Source organism: Cricetulus griseus, chromosome 8 (assembly GCF_003668045.3).
Source record: "Cricetulus griseus strain 17A/GY chromosome 8, alternate assembly CriGri-PICRH-1.0, whole genome shotgun sequence".
Lineage (NCBI taxonomy): Eukaryota > Metazoa > Chordata > Mammalia > Rodentia > Cricetidae > Cricetulus > Cricetulus griseus.
Window position 1 is genome coordinate 89786572 of NC_048601.1, and position 19341 is coordinate 89805912.

At 45.1% G+C, this 19341-nt stretch overlaps 1 protein-coding gene across 3 annotated transcripts in view; it reads right to left on the reverse strand.

The window, feature by feature from the left end:
- The window catches only part of Snx10 (sorting nexin 10), a 60711-nt gene that overhangs the window by 22832 nt on the left and 18538 nt on the right, over nt 1–19341 (reverse strand). For all 3 annotated transcript variants that reach the window (XM_027429621.2, XM_027429622.2, XM_027429623.2), the window contains exon 2: nt 3606–3652. In XM_027429621.2, the coding sequence (XP_027285422.1) occupies nt 3606–3629 (24 nt within the window). In that variant the 5' untranslated portion in view covers nt 3630–3652. The remainder of the gene's footprint in view (nt 1–3605; nt 3653–19341) is intronic.

The window sequence follows — 19341 nt, forward strand, 5'->3', positions numbered from 1 at the left end:
GCCTCATGTTTCTCCCCTGGATGTGATTTGCAAACTTAAATCTCAGGAGTGGATGTGACTTGTTAACTGACTAAAGGGGACTTCTCAGTGCTATATCAAAGGGGAAAACTACGGCGATGTAGTGTAAGATCCGTAGGCTGCGATCTTGCCACTGACAACCCCAGTGAGAAGGAATTCCTTTCTCTGGGGCCTATTTGAGAATACAAAGCCCCCAGTATATATCCTATATACAGCCAAATTCACAGTAACAAATATTCTAGAGTTGGCACCTAGAATATTAATTGCTACTTCTGTAATAAATGATAAAGGCGTCCAACAGTTTTGAGTCATAATGTAAATATCTGATATGCAGGGTATCTGATATTCGACCCCAATGGGGTCTCGACCCACCACCCACAGGTTGGGAACTGCTGTCCTAAAGGGAGAAAGCAGCTACCATGATCCAGGAAGTAGGGAGATGCCCAGGTGTATACATAGACACAGGCACAAAGACAAGTCTCGCCCCTAAGAGGGCTGTGGCAGTCACACCAGCAGCTGAGGAAGAAGCCCAGCACCTTCGTAGGGGAGCAGCAGCCTGAGGGTCAAGGCCAGGATATGAGTCTCCACAAAACAGTCTGTGTCTGTAAGGAGGTGCAGCTTCTTCACCCCTTCAGAAAGCAAGCTTTCTAAGGCAGGGACTGGGTCCTCAGTGCTACAGAGAAATCAAACTGCTCTTCCCAGGCATCAGAATATAAGAAGGGCAAAAATGCCTGACTCCACAAAAGATGCTGCCTGAAATGTGTCCCCTGTCACACCCACCTGCCTTTTCATTTGAATTCTGGGTTCTGTCTCATTAAACACAAGGGTTGATTCAGTTGGGTCCGTCTAATTATTCTTATTAAAATATGTAACCATAATATTTTAATTGTAAATTAAAGTTGCATGCATGAATGAGTCTGAATTCATTTTAATTTTACAATGGCCCAATGCCAAGGCCTTTTTATAGGGACAATCAATCAGCTGAGGTACTGCTCTCCTGGGAATTCAAGCCAATGTACAAATGGAACATATTTAACTAACAAGGGAGACTTTCGATCCCTTCTCTCCTCTTGCTAGATTTATTATGGTAATAAAGCTGCTTCAACAAGAGAGACATTTCCCAAATCTTAAAAAAAAAAAAAAATGACCAAACCTGAGGCTGGCACCACTAGCTCTCGAGAGCTGGCATGTCACGCCTGGCCATCTGCATCCTGAACAAAGATGGCAAGTAGGTCTTAATCCACATGCCAATCTGATGATTAATTAGTAATGGCTGCTATCTATAGGCACCACCTGGAAAGTGCGTATACAAATACTGGTCTAGCTTCCAGAACAATCAGTGCTACTGCATCGGACCCTTACATGTGTGACTGGGGGGATTGTGAATGACTAAAAGATAACCAGTAGCTAGGCGCTACAGACTTGGTGCCTCTAGCTGGCCTTGAGTGTAGAGTATTATTGGGGCAATCAAGGACGTGAAGATCCCTTTTTAAAATGAGGCTGCCGGAAGTCTCTTTTTGATCCCCAACTGAGGCCTGAAGGAAGAGAAGACAGCAGCAGCCCGATTCAGCAATGTATGAAAGCAAGAAAAACAGGAGGGCAATACTAGAAACAGCCCAGGAGACAAGATGGCACAGAACTGATGACGCTCCAAAATAAGCCTGCAAACAGGGAGCAAGAAGTGCCCCGGAGTAAGAAGGAGGTCTGGAGAAAGACTTTGGGCCTGCAGGTACCTAAAAGCCACATGCAGGGGCTCTGGCTGGCTCTAAAGGCCAACAGCTCAGCAGTCTGGGTCCACTGGAGAATGGACAGACAGCTATTGAGCAGCCAGATGTTAGACCACAGTACACCCTGGATCTCACTTCTCTATAATTATTTCTTACTGACAAAACTAAACTAGACTTTTTAAAAACTGTATCTCCATCCATTTGCAGTATGTCTTTTCCCTTTTCCAGTGAAGGAATTGCCTTTTTCAAATTCATTAATGATATAATATTGTTATATATGGTCACTTATCAGAGAGGACATTTTCAAGATCACTGATGCATTTATTTATTTGTTTGTTTGTTTGCTTTCTTTCTTTTTTTTTTGGTTTTTAGAGACAGTGTTTCTCTGTGTAGCTTTGGAGCCTATCCTGGCATTCACTCTGAAGACCAGGCTGGCCTTGAACTCACAGAGATCTTCCTGCCTCTGCCTCCCAAGTGCTGGGATTAAAGGCGTGCACCACCAATGCCCAGCCCTGTTTGTTTGTTTTCGAGAAAGGGTTTCTATGTAACTTTGGAGTAAACTCACTTTATAGATCAGGCTGGCCTCCAACTCACAGAGCTCTGCCTGCCTTTGCCTCCCAAGTTCTGGGATATAGTTGGTGTGGTGGATAATATTGATTAACTTTGCAGAATCTGGATTTACCAGATATGCCTATGAGGGATTATCTTGACTAGGTTAATTGGGATAGGAATTCTCACCCTAAACATGGATATCACCATTCCCTAAGCTTGGGTCCTGGACTACATAAAAGGAACAAAGTTGAACAAATTGAATTAGGGGAAATGGCTGAATTGGCAAAGTGTCTATTGTGCAAGAATAAGGAAGGACATGCGTTTGATCCCTTGATTAGCGCTTGGTGACACAAGGATATGGTGACACAAACCTGTAATTTCAGCACTGGGGGAAGAGACAAGGAATCCTTGTGGCTCATCAGCCAGTCAGTCTATCCTAATTGGCATGTTCCAGGCCCAAGTGAGAGCCTTGTCTCATAAAACTAGGTAGAAGGTACATGAGGATAACACCTGAGACTGACCCCTGGCCTCTGTATCCACATGTACACTCATAACTGCACACACACACACACACACACACACACACACACACACACACCAAGGCATGGTAGTACACACCTTTACTTCCAGTATTTAGAAGGCAGAGGCAGGGGGAATCTTTGTGAGTTTGAGGTCAGCCTGGTTTACATAGCAAATTCTATGAGAGCCAGGGCTCAAACAAACAAACAAACAAGTAAATAAATAAATAGAGAAGGACAGCTGAAATAGCTCTGCCCCAGATGGAAGCCCAGGAAATTGGTCTTTGTAGGCATTAAGTCCAGGATGCAGTCAAGAAAAGATAGTCTTGCTTGAGTCGTGTGGGAAACAAACAAAAACAAAACAACAGAGTTGTAAAAGACAAAGAACAGGTCAGTCTGAAACTAATGGCAGACACTTTCCTGGGTGCCTACTCAAAGCTGGGAGTACCCAGGGATGAGTTAGCAAAGCAGAAAACCAAGCAAGCAGATGAAGAGATGCTCAGGCAAAGAGTGAGAGGCAGAGCCCAGGAGAATTCTGGGTTTGGGAGGCAGTGTTTCGACAGATGAGTGGCTGGCAGAGTGCACTACAGCCAGTCACAGACAAGACAGGGAATGCCATGGTTAGGTCTATAGTGGGAACAGGCAATGTCTGTCTTCCTTCAGCCACTTTTGAGATGTCACCAGTTTCTAGTTACTACTTGGACCAATCTGTGATGAGCCAAAATTCATGGGTTATGTATTTTCAGGTTTTCAGCCCTGACTTTCCATAAATGAACAGGTAGTGTCTCACCTCTTTCTGTTGTTCAGGGAACATCTTCAGCTCAGGACACGATCAACCTGAAAAACAAGGTATCGTCAATACTAGTGACATCAAACTTCCACCATAGAGTCCCCTTGAGTCCCCCACACTCTTCAACCTGGGGAACTGAAACTTTGATTCACAACTTCCCATTCCCCTCCCTCCAGCTCTGTGAAAACAAATGATTAAAATGTGATGTTTGGTTAGGAGACACAGAATCCTCAGAGGGTAGAGTTGAATTGTGGCTGCCAAAAAGATTGACCTACGCCAACTGCCAGGACCTGTGGATATGGCTTTATTGGAAATACAGTAAAAAATGCAGATACAAAAAAAAAAAAAAAATGCCGATACAGTCATTCTTGCTTACTTAAGTGGGTCCTAAATCTAATGACAAGACTCCTTTTTGAGTTGAGGGACAGGGTCTCATATATCCTAGGCAGGCTTCAAATTCACTATGTATCTCAGGTCCTCCCATGTCTACTATCCAAGTGCTGGGTTTAAAAGTGCCCACCACCATACCCAGAGACAAGGATCCTCCTAAGACAAAGAAGAGGGCCAGATGTGGTGGCTCATGCCTGTAGTCCCAGTACTTAGGAAGCTGAAGCACTAGGATGGCCATGAGTTCGAGGCCAACCTGAGCTACTGAGTGAGGCCCCCAGGGAGGGGTCAAGGAGGATCCTTTCCTAAGCTTCTAGGGGGAGGAGCATGCTCAGCTCCTGACTTCCAGTGTCCAGAATTGTGTAAGGATACATTCCTGTGGTTTGAAGGACCCAGTGTGTGGTAATATAGGACACGTGTACAGAAGAGACCTGTGTGGAGTGAAGTAAAACTGGGCATGAGGGGAGTCCAAGCACTGGCTCAACAAGAGCAGACCAAGTCCCCACTGTATGCCATGTGCTGACCTAGACATACTCAGAACACAAAGCAGGCTCGGCTTGTGAGATAATTATACAATTACAGTATGGGGACGACATGAACAGGACAGGGCACGGAACCCTGGGACAAGAATGGAAGGACATACACCACAGATGAACATGGAGGCCACTATGTCAAGGGAAAAAGGGACCATCACAAAAACACAAATATGCAGGAAATGCCTACAGTCATCACAGACAGAAACAAATGGTGGTTTCCAGGAGGTGGCAGGTGGGGGATCGGTATGGTTCAAGGGCAGTTTCAGTTCACAAGTTAAAGAATTCTGGAGGTGGGCTGGAGAGATGGCTCAGAGGTTAAGAGCACTGACTGTTCTTCCAGAGGCCCTGAGTTAAATTCCCAGCAACCACATGTGGCTCACAACCATCTGTTATGAGATCTGGTGCCCTCTTCTGGTGTGCAGATATACATGGAAGCAGAATGTTGTATACATAGCAAATAAATAAAGTCTTTTTTAAAAAAAATGCTCACACATAAAAAAAAAGAATTCTGGAGATCGACTGTACATTGTCTATGAGAAACTAAATCTCAAACAAACAAATCTTTTATCTATCTTATATATTTTATGATATATAACAGAGCAGAACTGTGAGGGAGACCTGAGCATGCTCAATGTACATAGCTGAGGATTTCCCAAGGTCGATTAAGTGAAGGAATGAGCGAAAGTACGGCTTCAATTCCAACCCATCTGTTTCCCAACTCCAGTACCTAACACTGGCTCCATGGTGATATAATACAGATAAATGGGTCAGAGGTGAGGACTTCCCCCAGTGTGAGCTTTCCTTACCCAAGCATTAAGTATGGGTGGATTCGTACCTAACTCTAGAGTGGAAAGGGCCTAAGACACAGGGAGAAGTTAGTGGGTTTTATTGTTTTGGTTTGGTTTGTTTTAGTTTTTCGAGACAGGGTTTCTCTGTGTAGCTTTGGAGCCTATCCTGGCACTCGCTCTGGAGACCAGGCTGGCCTCGAACTCACAGAGATCTGCCTGCCTCTTCCTCCCGAGTGCTGGGATTAAAGGCATGTGCCACCAACGCCCAGCTAGTGGGTTTATTGTTAAAGAAACATGTTTTTGTTTTTTCTCTTTTATTGGCTGCTTTAAGAAAGGTAAGGGAGATGGCTCAGTCAGTAAAGGACTATACAAGCATGAAGTCCTCAGTGTGATCCTAGCACCCAGATATGATGACATGCATTTGCAATCCCAGCTCTGAGGAGGCAGAGACAGGTAGTCCCCTGAGGAGGGGAGCAGGGAGGAAGAGGTAGAGGAAGGGGGAGGTAGGAAGGGACGGAGGGAGAACATGAATAAGAACCATCCAATAATCCTTGACTGAATCTCCCTTGTGGATGTGGGGCCGGGTCCCAGGAGCTGGACGCCTGAGTCTGGGGACAGAAGGACACAAATACTCCTTTCTGGTATTTCCCTCTACACCTTACCATCTTGCCTTGACACTGCCTCCTCCAGTGCACCACCTTAGTCATCAATGACATCGCCTTATTAATACTGAAGAGACTCCCATGAGACACTTGTACCTAGGGGAGGCATCAATCATACTTCTCATAATTCTGCCTGCAGAAAGGTCATTGCTATAGTCTAGACCTTAACTACCTGCCAAAGACCCATGTATTCAAGGCCCAGCTCCAAGTCTACGTGCTCTCTGGAAGTGGTGGATCTTTGGAAGACAGGATTAGTTCAAGGGAATAGTCATTGGGGGATTCTTCCCTTAAGTCACTGGGACCCCAGTCCCTCCTCCTCATACACTTCCAGCTATGACTTACTGTCACATGCCCTAAAAGAAACAGGCTAACCAACCCCAGACTGACACCTCTGAAAGCATGGACCAAAACAAACCTCACCTGCATATATGGTTATTAGCAATGGTAGAAAACTGGCCAACACCGATATTTTATTTAAAAAAAAAAAAGTTACATACATGAATCTTAGTATCCAGGGGGAAAAGAACATGGGGCAGGAAGGTCCCTATGGGGCAGGACCCATGTGAGGGGTTAGCTAAGCATCCTGGGTCAGTCTCAGGAGTATCTAAGAAACTGAAGAAAGGTGAGTGTTTCCAAGACATCTGAGAGTTGTGCTGGTTTACAGTTCTCAGAAACTTATCACTTCTCTCTCAAGATGAAACCTCCTTAACCTAACACCCAGTTCCTGAGAAGCATTTCCTCCAGGGAGAACACAGGAAGGAAAACCGGTTGTGTCTACTCTGGACCCACCAGTTCACTGCCCAGCAGGGGAATGCTGGTCATCCTGGGGAGTTGACACTGTGGTCACTGGGCTAGGAAATGCCTCCAGCATAGAGGGTCCCTAAGCAATGCGGCAACACACAGACAACCAGTCCTGGTACCAAAGTTAGTAGTGTACGACAACCTACAAAATTACAAAGTCAATAGAAAAATTGGGAAACCAGTAATTGATATAAGCACATGAGAATTTAAATCTGCGGTTTGTCGGGGGGTGGGGGGGTACAATAGAGCTGGAAAGTATTTGCTGGTCTTGTAGAATACACAGGTTCAGTTCCCAGCACCCATTCCAAGTAGCTCAGCCACCTGTAACTACAATTCCAGAGATCAGAATCACGCTTCTGGCTTCTGCAGATACTGACACACACACAGACAACCAGGCACACACACCTACACACAAATAAAAATAAATATACAAGAATGTAAAATAGGCTGGGTGTTGGTGGCGCAGCCTTTAATCCCAGCACTCGGGAGGCAGAGGCAGGCAGATCTCTGTGAGTTCGAGGCCAGCCTGGTCTCCAGAGCGAGTGCCAGGATAGGCTCCAAAGCTACACAGAGAAACCCTGTCTCGAGAAAAAAAAAAAAAAAAAAAAAGAATTTAAAATAGACAAGTCTAATTATAACATATGTGAAAAAGCTGAACAGATCAATTCATGAAATGCTCTTGCAAGTCTCCCAAAGAATATTTCTGTAAAAAAAGGTGAGCAAAGGTTTTCAGCAATCAACCCATAAAACTAAAACCAAAAAGGTATTTAGATAAAATTTACAGAAAGCCTTTGATATGGCCTGAGTCGAACATTAGGTTCAACAGACCAATTAAACCAGAATGCAGTCTCCCATGAGGTGCCAAACAATCAGTGAACCTTGAAGTTCATACCAATGAGTCACAGGCTCTTTACACAGGTGGTAGAATGAGCAAGGCCATTCTGTTTTAACCCAACAAGGAAGCGATCAATCCAATTCTTATTCCTTGTTCCTGTCTCTTGCAACATGTCTCTTCCTTCAGCCCTTCAACTGAGCTTGCCAGTCTCTGCCTACAAAGCCAGTCTTCTCTGCTCTGCTCGTCAGAGTTCATCATCTGGTCATATTTGTGTGTGTGATACAAGGAACTGAACTCAGGATCCTACACATGCTAGGCAGGTCTACTAACTGAGCTCTGTCCCCATCCCTCATCTAACCTTTAAATAACATACTCCCTGGCTCTTCATCATCATCACCATCATCATAATTATCCTAAAGCCAGGTGATGGTGGCGCGCACCTTTAATCCCAGCCCTCAGGAGGCAGAGGCAGGTGGATCTCTGTGAGTTCAAGGCCAGCCTGGTCTACAGGGCAAGTTCCAATACAGCAAAGGCTATACAGAGAAACCCTGTCTTGGAAAAATTAAAATAATAATAATAATAATAAATATTTTTGAAAATAGAATTCCCACACATAGCAATTCCACTTCTGAAAAAAAATATATATATATACATATATATGTATGTATATATATATTTTTTTTATTTTATGCATATGGGTGTTTTGTCTGCATTTATGTCTATTGCCACATGCCTGCTTACTGCCCTCAGAGGTCAAAAAGGGTGTCGGATCCTTTGGAGCTGGAGTTACAGATGGTTGGGATCCATAATGTGGGTGCTGGGAATCGAACCTGGGTCCTCTGGAAGAACAGCCAGTGCTCGTAACTACTAATCCATCTCTCCGAGCCCTGGGTATGTATTTAAAAAAAAAAAAAAACTGAAAGTAAGTTATCAAAGGGATATTCATACACGTGTTCAGAGTAGAACTGTTCACAAGACTAAGATAGAGAGCAAGTGTCCATGGGTGAAACAATAGACAAGATGCGAGATGTGCACAGGACAGCGTTAAAGGAGTAATTAGCACACGCCACCACACACATCAGTGGCTCTCAACCTGCGAATCACACGCCACCACGCACATCAGTGGCTCTCAACCTGCGAATCACACGCCACCACGCACATCAGTGGCTCTCAACCTGCGAATCACAGGCCACCACACACATCAGTGGCTCTCAACCTGCGAATCACAGGCCACCACGCACATCAGTGGCTCTCAACCTGCGAATCACACGCCACCACGCACATCAGTGGCTCCCAACCTGCGAATCACACGCCACCACGCACATCAGTGGCTCTCAACCTGCGAATCACACGCCACCACGCACATCAGTGGCTCTCAACCTGCGAATCACACGCCACCACGCACATCAGTGGCTCTCAACCTGCGAATCACACGCCACCACGCACATCAGTGGCTCTCAACCTGCGAATCACACGCCACCACACACATCAGTGGCTCTCAACCTGCGAATCACACGCCACCACACACATCAGTGGCTCTCAACCTGCGAATCACACGCCACCACGCACATCAGTGGCTCTCAACCTGCGAATCACACGCCACCACGCACATCAGTGGCTCCCAACCTGCGAATCACAGGCCACCACGCACATCAGTGGCTCCCAACCTGCGAATCACAGGCCACCACGCACATCAGTGGCTCCCAACCTGCGAATCACAGGCCACCACGCACATCAGTGGCTCTCAACCTGCGAATCACACGCCACCACACACATCAGTGGCTCTCAACCTGCGAATCACGACCCCTTTGGGGGAAACACAGATATTTACATTACAATTCATACCGGTAGCAAAAATCACAGTTATGAAGCAACAACAAAAATAATTTTATGGTTGGCAGTCACCACAACTTGAGGAACTGTATTAAAAGGTCACAGCATTAGGAAGGTTGAGAACCACTGACATAGATGAACCTTACACACATCAGGCTAAATGAAAACTTAGTACAAAAGACAAATCCTTGGGGGCTGGAGAGATGGCTCAGAGGTTAAGAGCACCGACTGCTCTTCCAGAGGTCCTGAGTTCAATTCCCAGCAACCACATAGTGGCCTACAACCATCCGTTATGAGATCTAGTGCCCTCTTCTGGTGTGCAGATATACATGGAAGCAGAATGTTGTATCCATAATAAATAAATAAAATCAAAATAAAAAAAAGACAAATCCTTGATGATTCCACTTATATGAGGTTTTGTGTGTAATATATGTGCAAGTACCTAAGTGCAAGTAGGTGCACATGTGCACAAGCGGAGACCAGAGACTGATGTCAAATATCTTTCTCAATTCTTCTACCACATTTTTAGAGACAGGGCCCCTCCCTAAATCCAGTGCTCACCAATTAATTGGCTAGACTGAATAGCCAGGAGACTCCAAGGATCCTACTGTCTTCATCCACCCTGCAGTGGAGTTACAAACACATGTCAGTACATCAGGCTTATTACATGGTGGGGGAGGGGAGGGGGGAAGTCCAAACTCAGGTCCTCATGCTTGCACAGCAAGGGCCTTACCAGTTGAGCTATTGCCCACACCCTCCTGTGAGGCTTTTAACCGAGTCAAATTCAAGAAGTAGGCAGGGGCTAGGGAGCAAGGAGGAAACAGCATACTCTTCTTCTTCAATGGACAGAGTTTCAGTTCTGCCAGACACAAAACGAGCTAGAAGGGTCTGGCACACAACATGTGTGCACCACACATGACTGAGCCGTGCACTAAATGGGTAAGAGAGTGGTTTTCAGGTCACGTTTCCTACCACAGTCAAGACTTACAATTTTTAAAAACTCTAAAGTACATTTAAATACTTAATCTTTTCTACTAACAGAAACTCGAAGACACCAGATACCATAGCTGTCCCTTTAAAGATTTGAGGTTGGAGAGATATCAGCGGTTAAGAGAATCACTGAATGCTCTTCCAGAAGACTCAGGTTTGGATTCCCAACGCACGCTCTTACACACACACACACACACACACACACACACACACACACACACACACAGAGAGAGAGAGAGAGAGAGAGAGAGAGAGAGAGAGAGAGAGAGAGAAAGCAGCTCACAGCCATCTATAACACTGGTTCTGTGAGCTCTTACACCCTATTCTGGTCTCTTCGAGCACCAGGCTTGAACCAGGTGCACAGACATACATGCAGGCAAAAATTCATACAATTTTAAGAGAATAAAAGTAAAGATTTGATGATAATATCCACTACTGTCAAGAATCATTAGAAATGGAAATTAAATACTATCAGCAGGAATATGAGCTACATCAATGCCATGAAAAACAATGAAGCCGAAACTGGGTGTGGTGATGAACACCTATTATCCAAACACTTAGAAGTCTGAGAACAGAGGTTCATTCATGAGTTCAAGGACACTCTGAGCTACTGAATGAGACCATGTCTTAAAAAAAAAAATTCTAAGCAGGGTGGTGGTGGTTCATGCCTTTAGTCCTAGCACTCGGGAGGCAGAGGCAGGTGGATCTCTGTGAGTTCAAGACCAGCCTGGTCTGGTCTACAAGAGCTAGTTACAAGACAGCCTCCAAAGCCACAGAGAAACCCTGTCTAGAAAAAAACAAAAAAAATTCTAAAATGACAATTCAACCTTATATTTCAAAAGTGTCAATAAATTGTTTACATTCCTTAACTCAGAAAATTCAACCTAAACAGCTCAATACAATTTGTGCACAGTACATACATACCAACAGACATCCCCAGTGTGGTTTGCCTTAAATGGCACATTCTAGCACTGGGAAAGCCATGGCAGGAAGAATGATGCAAGTTCAAGGCCAGCCTGTGTTACAAGGTGAGAACCTATCTCAAAACCTATCTCAAAAAATAAATAAATAAATAAATAAATAAATAAATAAATAAATAAACAGCCAGGCATGGTGGCACACACCTTTAATGCCAGCACCAAGAAGGCAGAAGCAGGAAGACCTTTGAGTTCGAAGTCAGTCTAGTCTACATAGCAAGTTCCAGATCAACGAAGGACACACAGTGAGATCCTGCTCAAAACAAATGAATTGGAGTGGAGAAATGGCTCAGTAACGGTTCTATTCCCAGCACCCACCTGGTGGCTCACAATTATCTACAATAAGTCCTGTTCCAGTGGATCCAATGCTGTCTTCTGGCCTGTGTGCACAAGACATGTACATCGTGCACATACATGCACGCAGGCAAAGCATTCATACACACAAAATAAAATAGATAAATCTTTTAAAATCAAAAATAAATACAGGGATGAGAAAGATGAGTTAACAGGTAAAGGTGCTCACTGTGGAGCATGACAACCTAAATTCAATTGCCTGAACCCACATGGTAGAAGAGACCCCATTCCTCCAAGTAATCCCATGATCAACACACACACACACACACACACACACACACACACACACACACACACACTCACACACACACACACTCACACACACACTCACACACACACACACACACACTCACACACACACACACAGGCAATGAAGAGGTAGCCCAGTGGTGTAGCATTTGCCTAACAGCACAATCACTATTTCACTATTACAAAAAAAAGTAGGAAGAGAATATGAGAATATAAAATATAGAATGTTTAGACCAACCAGGCAGCACCATAAGTGACTTTTTCAAGGTATATGTTTGTTTCTTTATTTACTTAAAACTGGGTCTTACGTGACCAAATAGGTGATGGTCACTTCTGGGTAGTGGAATGATGACTATTCTAAATTTCCTTCCAGATGGAGCTATCTACAGAGATGAGGTGTAATGTGCAGCGGGTGCTTAGGGCTGGCAGAGAGGAAGGAACCCCTAAAGGAACAGGAAGTGGCCACTGAAAGGCACAGAGATGGATTTTTTTTTTTTAGGTAATGAAACTATTCCAAAATTGACTATGTCAACAGCTACCCATAACTGTGAATAAACTGAAGACCATTGAATTATATACTTTGAATGGATGAACTTTCTGAAACCTATCTCAATAAAGCTGTTTCTAAAAATGCTATTTGAAATCTATGAGTGTTACCCACTGCATGCACGGTCCTAGTATCCACAACACCCTTGCCCCACCCACACCCACACCCCAACTCCCAAAGCCACAGGTCTGGCCTCACTGGAACCAGCCACCCCTGGGGTCCTCTTCTCTCGACCTAGACCCAGCCCCATCTTTCCCCTACACTTCTTTTCCGAACCTCCCGCTGTCTCCAGAGCGCTCACAGAAGCCCAGCACCCCCATCCCCACCCCTCTCGCCTTTGTGTCAGCCTGGCTCTGATTTCCCCCTCCCCTGGTAACACTCGGTTTTGTCCTATCAAACCCACAGCTATAGTTGTCCTAAATGTGGCTACAGAAGAAGCCCCTCAAGTGTGTGGGGGACCTCCCTAGATGAGATCTGTTGGGGTTCCGAGCAAGGTTCAGTGCACAGCATTTCCAGGAAAATGTATTACAGAATGGACGCGGTGTCCCTTTGCTGGTCCGAGAGACGTTCTCTTGAGGTATGACTGTGGCCAGAGGTCACAGTGTGGCCTTTATATGAGGATATATGGAATTTGGGTTCGGGTAGCCATTTTTTTTTCAGTGTTTTAGACAACAACCTAGATACCCTTATCAGTTTTTAGAATGTTCAAAACCTTCCATTCAATCCTACAGTTGGCTGGTTAGAATTGTCAGGGCACTCTGTTATCAGTCAAGACACAGAAGTTGAAGGAATCAGGTAAATCCAGTGTGCCCTCTGAATAGCTCTTACAATCTTCCACACACCTACCTGGTGTGCAGTGTCCCCTGAACTGCTAGGAAGGGTTGGGATCACACTAAGGGCTATTTTCCTAATTTATGAAACACCGCCAATAGAATCCACACCAGAAGAAAATACAGGGTCTTCTTACAAGACCTAAAATTCCAACTCTGTAAAGGGTTACAGTGATGCAAGCAAGATCCCCAGAAATGATGTAAATCCTTCCTTCCCCAATCCTATGGGTCATCCAACCCCAGAAATCCCTCAATGCCTGCCACAGCCACTCCTGCCTTCTAAGCCACCAACCACTTTTTACCATCAACTGAGTCTACACCCTCCTCCATAGACTGGGATAGACATCCATTCCTCACCCCATGGCACTTACTTTAAATAGTTTCAGTTCTAAAAGACTAACCACATTTCTAACAATGCAACTATTCTCTAATATATTTTATACTTATTGTGTGTGTGTGTGTGTGTGTGTGTGTGTGTGTGTGTGTGTGTGTGTGTGTGTGTAGCATACATGTGCACCACAGTGCATGTGTGGACATCAGAGGACAAGTTCCAGAAGCTGGTTCTTCCCTTCCACCGAGTGGTACCTAGAGATTTAATGCAGGTAGTTCCACTTGACAGTAAGTGCCTTAACTCCCTAAACCATCTTAGGTGCCCCAATCCTATTTAGTTACACACACACACACACACACACACACACACACACACACACGGACTTTGTTTCACATGTAACCTATATGTGTCCTCTAGATGCCTCTCTACTAGCAAGCTATGGAGAAGTCAGATATAAACCTGTATTCGACATATTTTGTAAGGAGTATTAGTCAAAAGAGAGAAACAGAAGGTAGCCTTTAGTAGTACTTTGGGAAAAGAGCAAGGTTACAGGCCTGTGAGGTCATCTAAATGACCCCGAGCATCTTGAACATGCTGTGACCTAATCTTACCAGTCACGGGAGCACCACCACAAAATGGGAGCATCACCACAAAATGGGAGCACTGTACCACTGAGGCAGGGAGGAGGTGCTTCTCATCTTCTGGGACCAGTGTCTCCACTGCTTTTCAAAGTACCAAAACAAAGAAAGAGAGGCAGAAAACAACTTGTCTTTGCTTTGAGACACCATGTCTATAGCTTAAGCTCAAATTCCTATGTAGCCCAAGACATCTGCTCCTCCTGCCTCAGCTCTCAAGTGATGGATTATAGGTTTGGGTCACTGAAGGGACTCTGGCCAGCTCAAGCATGGTGAGCATGTGGCTCTGGCAAGCCTTGCCTTTCTCCCCCATACTCTCTGCCTTGCTATAAAAACTGTCAGATTATATTCCTAAAGCTAGCCACCCAGGCCTATTCCCTTATTTGACCATTTCCTCCTCCTGAGATCAACTACCAAGGACCAGCTGTCAAAGTATTGAAATCCAGGAATCAAATGCCCCCTTTGGCTCAACTAATTAACATGCCCAATCAAACACGTCATCCTAACACAGGGTTTCCACTTTTACTTTTACAGACTGCCATTTGTCTGTGGGTCATGCCTGTATCCTCTCTAGCCAGAGGCAGTCCTTTGTCCCTCTGGGACAAATATCCCTGCCCCCATCCCTTGTCCCCTTCCTTTTTTCCCTCATCCCCTATCTCCTTTACCACACATCCTAGCCCATCCTAACACAGACCTCTCCTTTTCTCCTCTTAAGAATGATACCTGCAAGGTCATTTGCCTGAGTCAGAAAGCAGCCACTTGCTGGGCGGTGGTGGCACATGCCTTTAATCCCAGCACTCGGGAGGCAGAGGCAGGCGGATCTCTGTGAGTTTGAGGCCAGCCTGGTCTCTAGAGTGGGTTCCAGGACAGCCTCCAAAGCTACACAGAGAAACCCTGTCTCGAAAAACCAAAAGAAAAAGGAAAAAAGAAAGAAAGCAGTCACTTTAACTTTTCTTTCCTGCTTAATAACGGATCTCTCTGGGAAAACAAATGTTTGGATGTGGTTTGTGCCTAATCTGAGGTCTGGGAGGGAAGGAGGGAGGGAGGGAGGGAGGAGAGGGGAGGAGGGAGGGAGGAGGAGGGAGGGAGGGAGGAGGGAACACAGAATCGAAAGAGGAAATCCAGCCTGTGAGTCTTTTTCTAGGAAGCTGATCTGCTAATCTCATGAACAATTCAAAGTGCATGGCTATCAAAATGCCTGGGCAAACAGGTTTGGAGGAAAACCAAAGCTTTATTCTAGGAAGGGAATGAGCTAACAGAGGTTTCTAGAACCACTGCAGCTAAGGTGAGGTTCTGGGTTAACAAGCTGTGTCACTGTATTAGTCAGGGTTCTCTAGAGGAACAGAACTGCTAGGATATAGAATTATTATACAGAGAGAGTTGTTAAATTGGCTTACAGGCTGTGGTGCAGCTAGTCCATCAATGGCTGTCTACCAATGGAAAATTCAAAAATCTAAGTTGTTCAATCCTCCAGGCTGCATGCCTGAGCTAGTCTTCAAGCTAAGACAGAATCCTAAGAAGTAGGCTCTAATGTTGGTGAAGGAATGGGCTTGTCAGTGAGAGCAAGGAGAGAGAGAAAGAGAGAGGGAGAGAGAGAGAGAGAGAGAGAGAGAGAGCGCTTCACTTATCATTTATATAGCTTGCCAACAGATATAATCTAGATTAAAGAGGGACCTTCCCACTTCTAAAAATCCAGATTAAAAATGTATCTCCTCACCTCAAATGATTTAATTTAAAAAAAAAAAAAATTCTTTCACAGGTGAGCTCAGCCTCTTGGGCTTTAGTTAATCCCAGATGTAGTCAAGTTGACAACCAAGAATAGTCATCACAGTCACCCTCACCTTATCTGAAGAGGTAAAGGATGGGTGAGTCACCATCCTCAAGGAACACCTTTGCCTGGACACAGGGTCAGATCTCTGTGCTATAGCAGAAGATGCCGTAGGGGAAGGGTAGGATCATTGACTCCAGTCCAGAGCTCAACAACCCTGACTAAAACCAACTGTCTAGGAGACAGTCCTTCAGAAGTCAGCCCAGTCCGGGTCACAAAGCTGCTCCCCGGGGTGGCTCACTGCAGCCCTGTTTTTTGTTTGAGTTCTGTTTTTTTGGTTTGTTTTGTTCGCTTTTGGGTTTTTTGGTTTGGTTTGGTTTGGTTTTTAGAGGCAGTGAGTTTTAACCCAGGGCCTGGTACATGCTAGGCATGTGCTCTGCCATTGGGCTCCATCCCATCCATTCATGTTTATAACCTACGACGCTGAAATGACTGAAATGCTCCCTAGTGAGGAAATGACGATGTAAAGAACAACAAACACATCTGCGGAGATCCCTGGAGTTCAACTGTGCAAATGCTGAGCCAGGGCGACATCCCCGATGCAGGGAGCGGAAAGCGCAGTGCACCCACCACTGTGAAGTGTAATTCTGCCGTAAGTGCACACACACACACACACACACACACACACACACACACACACACACACACACGAGTAATCTTGCTCTAGTTTTATTTATCTTTGAAGATGGGCTGCCTGTGGGCCAGAAGTCCTTGTCACATAGGCTGGCAATATTTGTTGGGTCTAACATGGCTGGCAGAGTGACCACCTCTCTCTTCATTGTACATGCTAAATGACACACAGTGCTATGACAGCTAGCAACTGCCATGACAACAGCTGCAAATAGCCATAAAATGAACAAAAGGAGGATGAGGAGCCCAAAGTTCCAGAAAATCTCCACCCATCCCCAGAAAAGCAATGATATTCCTTCCCCTTGTTAACCAATTCCTCCCCTCATGGCCCACCAAAGGTGGTGAGGCTGATGTGTGAGGTTTTAGCCACTTCTCCTATTCTTGACCAAGAATAAATGCAACGTCGAGCCAGGCAGTGGTGGTGCACACCTTTAATCCCAGCACTGGGGAGGCAGAGGCGGGCGGATCTCTGTGAGTTCGAGACCAGCCTGGTCTACAGAGTGAGTTTCAGGACAGCCTCCAAAGCCACAGAGAACCCCTGTTTCAAAAAACAAAACAAAACAAAAGATGCTGGCTCGGGGTGAGGGGTGTATACCCAGTATCAGCCAACAAGATGGCTCCGAAGGTAAGGGAACTTGTCACCAACCCTGCTGACCTTGGTTCAATCTGCAGAAGAGAACCAACTGTGGTGTGCATACTGCCCCCCCACACACACACACAAATAAATAAAATGCAATTTTGTTGTTGTTGTTGTTGTTGTTGTTGTTGTTAGAGGCAGGGCCTCTCTGTGTAGCCCTGGCTGTCCTGGAACTTGGTTTGTAGACCATGCTGACCTCAAACTCACAGAGATCCGCCTGCCTCTGCCTCCCATTTGCTGGGATTAAAGGTACCCTGCCTATATAATGTAATTTTTTTAATTCCAAGATACATTTCCTTTGTATAACCTTTCTAGGAAGATCTGATTGCAATATTTTTAGCCTTATCTGGTAAACCCTGAATTACAATCTGCCTCCCGATAAACAGCACAGCTCCTCTCCACACTTGTTTATCTGGGACCTCTAACCTCAACCTTGATAGCACACACTGCATTCCCTGTCACATTACACTCACAAAATGGTAGTGGAAAAACAATGCCCAGAAGTCACCCAAGGGTTAGGGCACCACCACACTAACAAAGCATAGGGTGCCCAGTGTTCACCCTCACGTTGGTACTGGAAAGCCAGATCTCAGAGTATACACCCTCACTATGGTGGGCCCAACAGCACTTGTGACTGTGAACTGCAAAGTCTGACTTCGGCTCAACCACTGCCTCCTCGTCAGTCACACAGACTCCTGCTAAGTGGTCTTGGCTCACCTGCTTCACCTCTACTTTCCTGGTAGCTTTACATATAAAATGAGAGCTGACAGGAGAACCTGCTTCTATAGCTTATTGCTATAGTTAGCAATAAGCAAAGGAATGTAAGGAGAACACCTCAGACTAAAGTCTTGCTATAAAGACACCCAGACACTTACTGCTGCTAATGGCTGCTATTAGGCTTTAAAAAACATGAAACCACATGCTGTAAGGCTTTGCTTCTCCTCTGGTCACTTCATACATACTATTGTTTAAAAGATGATGAAATTGCACCACTGAATCATGCTTCCCAGCAGTAACACTGGGATTCTGGACAATCCTGGGTTACTTTGAGTTCTGAAGACATGTGACTCTAGGTCAATTTACTTAACCTAGCTGGGAGTCCCAGGTATCTCCTGATCAAGGAAGAGGGTCACTTTGTTTACCAAGGTACAATGCTAAACATATTGATATAAATACCAAAATCTCAAACTTGACAGCTTCAAGTCCACACATACAAGAGAAAACATCCTTTTATAGCTGATTTCCTAACAGAAAAAAAAAAAAAAAAAAAAACTCTTGATTGGTTATCCCTACTAGCTATCATGAAGTTAAAATACTATCAAGTACCTTATGTTTTTAAAAAGTTATCAAAAGGGGCCTGGTGGTGGGGACAACCACCTCTAATCCCAGCACTCGGGAGGCAGAGGCAGTGTGAGTTCAAGGCCTGCCTGGTCTAGAGCGAGTGCCAGCACAGAGGCTACACAGAGAAACCCTGTCTCAAAAGAAAGAAAAGAAAGAACTGAAAAGATAGATAGATAGATAGATAGATAGATAGATAGATAGATAGATAGATAGATAGGAAGAAAGTTATCAAAAGGTGTTGGGAGCCATACAGCTTGGCATGAACCTTTAGGCCAACCTTGGCAAGCCACACAGTTGTAGAACTGTCTTTGGATTATAAATGGCATCTAGAAGCATGAGCACCCAGAAGGAACATGGCCCAGACGTCAATCCTTTGTTCCAACCACAGGCCCACTTACCTAAGCAACCCTCCTGAGTCCCAGCACTCACCTAGGTAACCCTCCCTCTCCCCACCACCCATGAACTTTTTGCCCTGCCAACATCCTCCTTCTATAGTTTTCTGACATCCTGCTTGAACTAACTCCTGGCTCTTGGCCTCTTTACCC